This window comes from Myzus persicae, unplaced genomic scaffold (genome assembly GCF_001856785.1).
Source record: "Myzus persicae strain clone G006 unplaced genomic scaffold, MPER_G0061.0, whole genome shotgun sequence".
Lineage (NCBI taxonomy): Eukaryota > Metazoa > Arthropoda > Insecta > Hemiptera > Aphididae > Myzus > Myzus persicae.
The window spans coordinates 459,972-472,808 of NW_019100570.1; the positions used below are offsets into that span (position 1 = coordinate 459,972).

The 12,837-nt window shown below is 27.9% G+C and overlaps 1 protein-coding gene across 3 annotated transcripts in view; it reads right to left on the reverse strand.

The window, feature by feature from the left end:
• LOC111033514 (homeobox protein extradenticle) overlaps positions 1-12,249 on the reverse strand; it is a 28,397-nt gene extending 16,148 nt beyond the window's left edge. Inside the window, exons 1-3 of one of the 3 annotated variants that reach the window (XM_022314304.1) lie at positions 11,516-12,244; positions 11,071-11,281; positions 4,211-4,284 (exon numbers count right to left, since the gene is read on the reverse strand). In XM_022314304.1, the coding sequence (XP_022169996.1) occupies positions 4,211-4,284; positions 11,071-11,270 (274 nt within the window). In that variant the 5' untranslated portion in view covers positions 11,271-11,281; positions 11,516-12,244. Of the gene's footprint in view, positions 1-4,210; positions 4,285-11,070; positions 11,282-11,515 lie in introns of those variants that run through there. The other 2 variants (XM_022314290.1, XM_022314297.1) reach the window with 2 other exon arrangements.
• Positions 12,250-12,837: the final 588 nt, after the last annotated feature.

The window sequence follows — 12,837 nt, forward strand, 5'->3', positions numbered from 1 at the left end:
ATGTATGAATAATTAACGTCTGATATCAGTAAAAAAATTTTTTTAATAAAATAAAATAATTAAAAAGTAACTTATTTAATAAAAATACAATATAGACCAGTCAATTTAATCAATTCAAGTTCGATTATAATTTTAATAACTCTTTAGTATAAATAATTGATGGCTTATAAGTAGAAGATACAAAAAGCTTAGGATATAGATAAAATTAAACATCAAATATTGTTCACTTTAAGATAAGTATTTTTATAATTTAATAATATAATAAGTACATTAGTTAATTAATACAATTTAATATTAATGAATACTATTCATTGATATGCATTTTATAAATAATAAAATTAAAGTATTGTTATACACGTATACAATTAAATGGCTAGGTTAATGACTTTTATGACGTAAAAATAAAAATAAAATATTGAGTTTAAAATGTTTTTGAATGTACCTATATATAATATGTTAATATTTTGTATATACAATTATGTGTATAAATTAAATGCAACCAACATACATGCAGTATTCAATCAATGCCAACGTGATAAACATAATTAATAATACGATTTAAGATCCACTATTTTAATGAATCAGATAATTAGAACTAATGACCATGAAACCATCATATTCTTCTTTTTAATAGAGGCGGCACACAACAAAGAAAATAGAAGGAATAGTGAGGCGGAATGTAAGTATTGATACTTTTGGACTGGCTGTTAGAATACAAAAATAATAAATACATTAGTACAATATTATTTTATTTACCGTTCGAATTTTTTTTTTGTAGCTAGGTACAGATTCTTTTATAGTACACTCAGTACATTTTATTAATTAAGTATTATTACTCTAAAAACAAAATGCATTAAGTACGAAGGTTTATAATTGTTTTCAACAACAACTATATATTTGTAGTGTAGTATTTTATAACTTTAATTTATTTCAATAGTCTAAATTGCCAAATTTTACAAGACATTCAAACATTTCAAGAAATAAGTTATTACAATCTGGCATAAACATACAAAAGAAAGTAACAAAATATTCGTTAGATCATTCATCACGGTATATATTATACACATTTCCAAGATATAACATCGGTATGTTTTTTCTTTAAAGAGTTTGGTCAAGTTAAATCTTTTGATTTCATTTAGATACTTAGACGGGACATACGTGGGGTGCCCCGACAGTGGATGAGCATGGTGTGAGGCAAACCGGCAGGTTTAATATGCACAAAGAAACCAGTTCTAAAATATTTCATACCTACTGGTCCAGGGATGCTCAGCAGTTGTTATAATATTGTTTGAAGTGAACGATTCAACAATATTATTATCCGTGTCGAGTCATTCAAATAATTATTATAAAAATACAAATTATTCTAAATGTATTAATCAGATGTGTATAATTTGCATATTCAAATTATAGTTTTATATAAATTATTATTTAAACGCAACAAATATTTTCAAAAAATTATGCTGGTAAAGGAAACTTACATCAAGTACTATAAAAGTAATAATAACCAGTTAAATATTTGGAACCATTGCAGCATTAGTCGATCCTGAACAAGCGCATGCTGTGACAGAGTAGTCAGTCTGACCAACAATTCAAACAATGAAGAGTCTATTTCAATAGGAAACATGATTTGCCCCCTCCAAAAAAACAGTAAATGTATACCTATTATAGTATAATATAATACAGAGTTGTTTGAAGTTTAAACAGATGGAATATGCAGAATGCTATTAAAAACCACAATTTTTTTAACCTTTGAGTTTTACCAAAACTTTAGGGCTAAAAAACTAAAATGTATGTATAGTTAAAATATTTAAACATTGTATCAGATTCTATACAAATTAATTTACATGTCGTACATATTATAAATTTTATTTAAATCAAATCTATGATTTAGAACACGTAGAATGTAGATAATATTTATGGTCTTGTTTCCGTTTTTATACATTATTTGATTTTTAGTATAGAATGGGTACCTTAATATGTTATACCATATTAAAAAAGCAAACAGAAAAAGGATTATTTTTTAAAAGTTAATTTATATATATTTATAGTTCATATAATATAATTGCATTTAAAAATGGGGGTTATAACTTATTCAGTTATTCGTAGGTAGGACTTGTGAATAAATTGTGTTCATCGTTGATATTTATTATTATTATTACTTTTATTATATAGCTCGGCGTTATATTATATAATGTAAATTAAAGAAAACTATTTTAAGAATATACTTATATGCCAGATAATATTTATGCAATAGCATTTTATAAACTCAAAATAAACTTAAATGTAATACAATAAATTATCATGTACATAAAATACCTTGTATTATTAGGTTAAATAATATTTGTTATGAAAATTACAAATTATAATACAAAAATTCGCTAAGCCTATACATACAATACATTATACATACACTTATAGAATATTAGGTCTTGGATGTTTATAATACACATGTATTTTGGTTTAATTGAAAATTACACATCACATACGATCCCCACTAAAACCAATATACGTATAGGTATATTTGATTTTCTTGATAATGTATTATAGACGTATAGTAAATATTTTAGTTTATACATGGCGTATGAGTAATTATTTTTAATATTAATAATAAATGTTGAACAGCACATTTTAATCTAAATAATATAGTTCATATTAGTACCTTTTTCAAAATGAGTTTATTTAGTTTTAAACTTTATCAGTCATATTCTAGTATTATATATTAGTTATATATTCGTATTACTATTTATTTGATATATATATTATTAGAGCATATCTTTATGAATATTAGCTCATTTAAGATTTAGGAATAGGTACTTAATTAAAAATAGATCAATCCGGTTATACCATTTAAGTTACGTTAAGACTTCTACCGAATCAAACAGAGTGGTTAAATTCAGTTTTTCATTATTAATCATTACAAAGATAAAAATAATTAAGATTAATCTAAAAATCTAAGACTAATAAAATGTTGAAGATATTTTTTGGAAAGTGTAAAGATTTGAAGAAACAACCCTCTGCTATTTATGTTCCATTTATAAATTAATTGATAGTAATAAATAAATAAAAAAAACCATCGCAATATCATAAATGTAGGATATATGTATCCTCAATATATCTCGCTAATCAATTTCCTATATACTTTTACTACAAATTTGAATTTAAAGTATATACTTATTATTTATATTATTCAATTTAAATTTAATTAGAAGATTTTTTAATCATTTTATTAAGTTTTTCAAAGCAACAAACATTGATTTACTATGTATATTTGTTGTGATACACTTTTTTGGGCAGCAATATTTATTAGTCAATTACGAGTAATAAGGCATACACTAAGTTCTAACAAATCATAAATTCTAACCATAACGTGAGAATTGTAAACATTTTCATATTTTATAAACTATAGAAAAAAACATTGAAACACATTGAATAATGATAAATACTTGTCTGATAAGTATTATAATATTAAAATCATATTATAATATTATTAAATATACATTTAATTTTAACATTATTGTATTCGAATACCTAGTTTAAAACCAGTCACAATTTAAGAAATTCAAAACGAGTTTGGTATGCTACTTATTTACTGAACAAATCAGACGGAATAAAAAAACAAATATCAACTGTCACGGTTCTTTACTATCAATATTTTAATTATAAAAATTAAAGTAAGTATAAAAAGAGAGAGAGACAGATAGACAGAGAACAGTAATTCCAAGTGCGGTGAACGCCCACCAAACCAGGAAAAAAATGGAATAGAGTTTACAAATTATTTCGTTTTTGGTTTGTATTTTAGCAGTCGACATAAAAATATGTTATAATTACAGAAATTTTGTCAACAAGTTTTCAATTGAACGATATCAAATTATCAATCAATCGTATAATATTTATTTATTTATTATAATTTATAATACTACAAGTAGAAAATAAAAATACAGTTAGGCCTGCCGTTTCACAGCCACGCGTACATTACGCATGCGTATGATACGCTTGCGGTCAGTGAAAAGGGCCTTAATTCTGCCTTCTTATTTATTGACTATATTAATCAAATTGATGAATATATGGAAATACAAAAATACTACGCAGTATATATTATAATCAAATTACTGTAAGTACTTAAAGTAAATAAAGTAAATTTTTTTCTAGTGGTAAGAATTAATTCACTTATTTCGTTTGTCTCAAAAAGTAAAAAATAAAAATTACGTACCAGTTTTTTCCTTGATTTCACATAAAACGCTGAATAAAGAAGGTTTCATTCGATGACAATTTAGTGTATGTTTTCTGTAAAAATAAATATTTGATACTTTAAAATAATTGTATATAAATCTTTTAATTTTTACATAAGTTTACATTATTTATCTTGGTTATTTTAAATAAATAAAACTGCAATTAGAATAATTAATGGTGGTGGTAAAAATTATACTTTATACTTAATAACAATGTAATTTGTCAGGTCGAATGAAAATAATATTAAAATAATAATTCATATTACGAGCATCCATAGACATAATAAACATAATATTTTACCGAATAGACGTAACATAACTACCTATTTTAAATATATTCAAGTAACAAATTTAATAATTAAATTATCATATCATAGGTTATTTTAATTTAAAACAAATAATTACATTTTTTTTTTTTACAATTGTCAAAAAGTATTACTTATATCATTAATTTTTAATAAAATAATATGTGTGTATAAAATTTAAATATTAGATGAAATCTGCAATAATTAATAACCTAAAATCATGAATACCTCTTATAAAATACTATTAAGATAAAATTATAAGACCATTAAATATTTATCTATAAATCGTATTGAAAGTCATAAAAAAATTAATGGACGTAATAAAACAATTAACCTAACGAATTAAATTATATTTATATCTTAAATTGAATTATCACATTATAGCATAGGTATTATAGTTTTATTAGAATTACAACAAAATTGATTTCTCAACTTAAAATAAGTTACATTTTAAAGTGTGTCTTCCAATAACACAATATTGTGAGTATATGCAGGTACCCTAGAATTTCACTAGTATACACTAGACAGTATTACAGACGCTAGTTACTAATATGTTGCTGGTAAATAAAAAAATACCAATTGTGTAGGTAAAATATAAATATTAATACTAATATAAATATAAATATTTTACTCAAAAATAATATATACATTACGTACTTATTTTATTATTTATGCACGATTTATACGATTTTATTGTTTTGTTCAGTAATCACATTTATTAGATTTGTATTATAAATGTTCACTTGTATGTCGTTGAAAAAAAGTCACTCATCAACAATATTTTCGTCTGCGTATGAAATTCCATCCAATAAAATATGTTCAGTTAAATTTATATATTTAGAATTACACAAAACAAGTTAGGAAAGCTTCTACATAACACAACAAAATTATAGATCTAACATCTTATGAGGACGTTACCCATTCGTTATCTTCGTCGTACAAGCGTACGACCCCGACATACTACATAGAAAATGTTCGATCACTTGTTTCATAATGTGTAGTTCTGTTATTGGAGTAAAGTGATCCATTATCAAACTTTAGGTAAGAACATAATTATCTGTGCTTAAGCTCTGGCGATTTTTTTGATAATTTTCAAGAAAGATATGGGTATGTGAAATATCACAAATTGAAAATGATCATATCTTCTTTGACAATTAAAATATCGAATAAAAGCCGAAGCTGAGGCACAGATAATGTTCTTACCTATAAATTTGATAATAGGTCATTTCACTCTAATATCAAAACTAACACCGCAATATTGAAACTAATGAATGAACTAAATTTTATTGTAATAACCCCATACTTATTTTCATGTACGGGGAGAAGAGTCGAAAATATATATCTACCTAATTTATTGTTTGTAGTTTTTCCAACGCCTTCCACATGAAATCCAAATTAATGCATATAGAATTGTATAAGTATAATAAAAATTATTTTATTATAACATCCGTGGGTATGTGTTGTGTAACTTGTATAACACAAATGATTAGAATGACGTAACGTCAGAATTAACCATAGTCTATAAATTAGATTTATCTTTTAATTAAAATATAAGGATACCTACATACTATTGGTTTGAAGAGACAATTATTTATTTATTCTTGACTTATTAGTAATAAAAATTAACTAATAAATATAACAGTTAAAAATACATAACTCCCATGCTTTAGTCTTACAATAATATAGTGTATAACCATGTATACTGTTGTTATCGTTTTATAAGGGTAGACAAATGAGAAGCGAAAAAGGAAAAAATATTTGGATACAGAACATTGGTTTTTTAACTTTAGGGAAACTACATTTACTTCTTCATGTCTTTTAAGCATACTAAATCCGACACTAAATCTAAGGCCAGGCACACATATCAAAGCAGTGCTGTGTTTCAGCGTGAAACGGGAGGCCAAGTTATTGCAGAGGTAGTGGCAGTTTTTCACTGCATTGGTGTGCGCCCGGCCAAAAAGGACAACTTTCAAGCAGTGGCCGACTTATGGGGTAGAAAATAGAAAATGTATTGTTTTCACTTGTCCAGTCATTTAGAAGATATAGGCACACACTTCACAATTTTTTTAAGATTAAATTGTGCGCAACAAAAATCAAATTATTACTAATAACTTATAAGTTATTCGTCTTAAAAGTAGTTAAATGTAAAATATAAACTACTATAATAATATTAAGTAAAAAATGTTTTATATTAACAGAAATAATAGTATAACGCGCTTCAAGCCTTCAACTATTGATATTCAAAATGTTTCACAAATACTAGAATTTTGTCAAATCAGTCGTAGCCATATATGTCTATAATGTTATATATATTATTAAAGATAGTATGTAGACTTTACACGCCGGCGGCATGGCTATCGGATATTTTATCGCGTACCATCGTAAACATAAAAAAAATTAACAATTCTAGGGCCCTTTATAACATGCTACTTGAACTTTTCCCTTAAATCCACCACTGTTTTTAAGTATAATTAATACACTATTTCCAATAGGTTAAAAAATAATATCATGTGCCTACCTAATATGTAAATGTTAAAAATCTTAAATCGAATGGCCCACGAAGCCAAAGATGAAATTCGATTATTTAAAATAATAGGCTAAAATATTGCGTTTGAAACCAACCAATCTTCGATCAAACCACTTTAACTGGTTAAGAACTTCAGAGGGTATCGGTGCATTTTATCTCTCACGCCGGCCTACACGCAACATAGCAAATTGTACGTTCACAATAATGATTATTATCATAATAATTTCTAAAATTAGAGTGAAATAGCCTCTTATAAAATGTAAAGATAAGATTATTATCAAGGATATCTCATTGGCTTTTAACTATATTTTTATTTTAAAGCAAGTTATGAGTATTTTAAGATGTATAGAAAAATTACAATTTTAACTTAGAATATTAAAAATAAGGGAATGCTTTAAAAATTAATTAAAAATTGTTATAAATTTCATGTTAGTAGTAAACAGTGATGCTGAAGTTAACTCGTACAATTTAATTTTAACATAACTTTTACTTTAAGTCATATGTTACAGAAACTGAACAATAATATTAACCGAAAAAATAAATGATAATATGAAAAATAAACCACAAAACTTAACACTCCAAAAACTGAGTAATACTTAGTGTGATAGAGTGTATAACTCCTAAGTTTAACAATATGATTGTACAACGGCAAACGATGATCGGAATTTAAAATGATCTCTTTTATTAATGTACCAAACAATGTCACAGTTAAACACTATAATATGGAAATAACAAAATATTTCGAGAAATGTTTGGACTTAAATATTTTCAGATTATTTAATAATTTAAAATAACATAAGATTATATATTATTTTACATTTGTTTAGATTGAATCTAAATTTAAAATTTTACGAAGTTGTGTAAAGCGATTTTTGAAATGCTCTAATATTTATTTTTACGATCATATAAATTATACACATTTTATAAATATAATTATAAATAATTAATCATTGGCATAAATTTCAAAAAGTGCACAAGAAACTGAATACTAGCGGAAAAGCACACACAATACATTTCGTAAAATAATAAATTGTCCTTAGATAAAGTAATGTGTAATAAAGTAATATGTAATAACATAGGAAAAAAAACGCTTAAATTCAGTTGAAATAAATGTAAAATTAAACATCTGGTTAAAATAAAAAATGTTCGTAAAAATAATATTATATCAAAAGTTTAGTGATTACTCTACATTTTTTATGGAACAAATTATCGATCTACTTTTTTTGAAAGTAAAACTTTTTTCCGCAGGTCTATTTACAGAGTTTTTTTTGTTTCTGATAAACTTTTTCTTTATTTTATTTAAAGAGTCATTTCCAAAAAATATTTATAATTAAAAGAAAACATACCTAAATTATAATATATTTTTAAACTATATTATAATAATACGCTATGGGCATCCTTGCAAGTATAATAATTGTGGCGATTGATGCAATTTTTAATCCATTAAGTTGTATCATATCGATTATTGATATTATGTATGGTTTATTTTCAGCGTTAGGATGGACCAGATTGAAACTGCCTCATGTTTAAAAAATTAAGTAACAAGAAATCGTTGTTTATTTAAAAATACTTCACACAAAAATTGTTTTATATTTAACTTAATTCTCTAATTATAAATAACAATAGGTACCTACTAATTGAACTACTAAAATACATGACATCATGGATGAACAACAAGCCTTTTTTCCAGCCCGAACTCGGTTTGAAATTTATATAAGACGAGAAAAGTCATTTGAATTCCGCTTTTTTAACTTATGATAAGTTTTGGAACTGGCTGTTTGTTAAGTTGCCCACTTTCCCATCCTCGCATTATATGATTACCAGTCAAGACTCTTGATTGAAAATTTAATTTTTAACCTTTAATATAATTTAATTAAATAAACTTCTTGTTTTTAGATTCTGAGTAAAGCTAACAATTGTATGATCTTGAGAATGTTTTATTTTAATTATTTTTTTCTGTAAACAATGTTTGGATACTCTCAATGTTTCAAGTAGTATGCTTATAATATTGTAATTTTAATTTAGATAGTATTATGAAGAGGTTGTCACACAAATTAATTAAGTGTGAGGAAATATACTAATAAGTAATAATTATTGAATTAATGTTAGAAAAATCGGTTTTAAATAAACTGCTTTCTTATGTCCCTTATTTTATCCTTTACAATGATATCCAATTTCTCATCATATATTATTGAATACATTTTAATTAAAATTACAAAATCAAAAAAAGCCTAACATTATCAATTATCTGAATCTCTTCAGCATTGACGATCAAAACAAGGTTGTCCGTGCATGACAATAAATTATAACAATTTTAACTACACTGCAAGCTACTAACATTAATCTCATTAACTGTAATTTCATAGTTCTGTTCCTAATTTTTATTTGTATTATTAATTATTTTTAAATATTATTGTATGCCATATTAGTAATAGAATAAGCACAATACTATCATATCAAAATTTTAATATTCTATTAATTTTTAAAATTTTAAAATTTCAAATCATCATGAAGTTAAGATAACAAAAAGTTTATGTGTCCAAAAATAATTAATAAAATAAACAATATATCCTAAAGCTATGATCAGAATTATTGTATAAAATATGATACTTTATTATTACTTACTTTGTATTTCTTCAAAAATTATACAGAGAAAAGAATTTATTCCAAAAATTACTTTTTAGGCATATGATTTTATTTAAAAATATATCTAATTAATTTTCAATCATCAAAATCTGATCTAATCCTTCATAATGAATACTTATTATAAAATCCCACAGCTCTACATTTCAATTTAAGATAAGTTATTAGGAACACAATATTGGAACCTTAACCACTGGATATAATATTATCTAAGTATAGCCAAAGTAGACACTAGGAGGAAAAAGTAAAACTAATTTACATTCAAAATTAATATTTTACGGAAAAGCTAAAAAACCAATATTTTGAATCCCTGTTTATTTTTATCTTGAATTGGAAACTAATGTCTGTAGGCTGTAATTGAATGAACCATTTTGTTTAATAAGTTTGCAATGAGTAACCTTACAAAACTCTGTAAGCGTTCAACTATATAATGTCCTAGGAAATATGAGTATGAGATTGCAGGAAGTCATTAATGGGATTTTAAATTATGTTACAGGAGCTTAAAATGTATAATACCCAAGAGGAAAACGTATACTGTCAAGCTCAAGAGAAAATAATATTTAATACTAATAGAACAAATAATTTTTTTTAAGAAAACATTTTATACACCTATCAAAATATTAGTTCCAAGAACCACAAAAAAATTTACATGCACAACTAGCTAGCTGCAATTGAGTGGAAAGCCACAAATTTGTAAACCATGTTTATGATAATTAACAAAATATACTCATAAAAACTAGTGTAAAAACTAAATATGTATTGTACTTGAAGTTAATGTCAGTTTGAAATAGTAAAACTGAAGATGTTTTTAAACAAAGCTATTAGCTGATAGGTAGGCAGCATCAAAATAGGGTACTACAAAATTAAGTTATTCAAGACCTTTATAATTGTATTAATAAAATAAGTTAATAACATTGGTTTAGGTACCTAGTTAGTTACTTTAGAAAATAAGTGAATACATTTTTAAAATAAATCAAACTAATAGTCTCAAGTGACTATTGACTAACCTTAAGATAGTAATCTTGATAATTTTAATGGGCACCTATATCATGTTGGATAGAACCAGTGATAAGACCTACTGTACATGTTTTTATACAATACAAGAACACGTTAAGGTGTTAAGTAGTTGATAGTTTGGTACAATGTATCATGAAATAACCCAATACATAAATACCTAGCTAGTAAATTAATTTAATATCACAACATACAATGAAAATAAGTAGGATATAATAGAAAATGGGAAAATATATTTAAGTAATTACCTTGAGTTTCAACAATAAACATTAAAACTAGTAAAAGAATGGCCTTAAATATATATATATTGGTATCTATATAAGTATGTGTACAATAAGTAGTATTAAATTACCTAGCTTGAGCTTCATCTAAAGACTGATCAGTAATGTTCATTATTTGCTGCAAAATTTCACCAATATCTTGTTTACGAGTATCTTGATCAGGTGGCGTGGGAGCACCGTGGTTGGGATCGACAGACGACATCCCATAAGGTTGTGGCAACATTGCACTGGTCGGATGCATCATGCGGTTATGCTCATCCATGCTATTCATTTTGACAAATTCTGAAATTTTGCATAAAAATTAAATAAGGCACCTAATGTAAGTAATTTAATCAGTTCCAAACACGATTTGGGGCATTCGAATGGAGAAAAAGTTATGCATCGACACATTCCAAGGGTCTCAAATGTTGGGGGGGTGGGGTAGCGATAGGAGCGATGATAATTTGTCTATATATTATGTTACATAATATCGTGTCTGTCCAGGGACGACACATGTCGTCGACGCGGTGTACTTACATTGCGAATCGTCTGCGGAAAACGTCTGAGGCATAACAGCGCAGAACCGAAGAGATTCCGTGCGGCGTTCCGGAAGTCTAACGGTATAGACGATCGCGTTCCACGGGAACGAAGTTCGCCGGCATGAAGTAGTTACCGGACGAGCACAGGAAACGCACACGGACGTCGACGATTACTATCGTAATGATACGATTATAAACGTACCATACGTACGGCAGGTATTATGTTTTTTTCATTCCTGACGTAGTCGAAATTTCAGCGGTGAAATGACGAATAATATTAAGATGGAGATAGAGAGATGAAAAATGTAAAGACAATTAAACCCAAGACGACGACGGCGAACCGCACACGGGCCGTGCGTAATATTCCAGACACGTACTTGGAAAATTGAAAACAATAACGCCTAATCGGTGTAATTAATTAATAAAAATATTATTGAACGACGGCGACAGCGGTGATGACTGTGATGACGGTGACGATAATAATAACAGTGAAATTAATTCGATAAACAAAAAAAACGAAACAAAACAAAACAAAACAAAAGAAATATGGCCGTAACGCGAAACGGTACGGTCGAGACGCGGACAACTGGGATTGAGAGCTGTCTCGGCGCCGGTGGCAGAGCGGTTCCAGATTTCCCAGTGCCCGGAGATGGTGGAGGGGGGCCCAGCCGTCGGAATGCCGTCAGCCGGCCAATGGCGGGTCCCGCTTTTGCGTCGCGGGTGACGGCGGCGATACGACCAACTACACCACGTACGACTATAATACAACTTTACTTACTACTGCCACCGCCACCACCGACGTCACCATCACCGTCACCGTCACCGTCACCGCCTCCGCCTCTGCCACCTCAAACACCGTCACTACCACCCCACCCCACGTCAACAACCGACGAGGCAACGACAGTACAACAGTACCGCTCCGCAAATGAAGCGAATAATATGGACCGATCGTCGATCGGACGGGCGCCCTCGCCAAGTCGCTTCCCGGGAAAATCCCGGCGCGTTGCACCACTGATTGCCGCCGGGACCTTATCAGTTATCAGCTTTCGACCGGCGCCTGGTCTCGTTGTCCCAGACGACCGACGCCGTCCTGCGACTTTTCATCCACACTCCACGACGAGTTCAGTTATAGAAATCTTGTGGATTATGTTATTATTAAATTGTTGCGTTCATAAATACTACAGATAGGTATCTCCGGAAATTTGAAATAGCCAACCGGTGTACATTTTCCCATGAGAAGTAAATCAATTGAATCAGTTATCAGTGTTATTCACCGACTTCGAGCGATTTATGAACGAACTCATCGGTCGGCACTCGGCA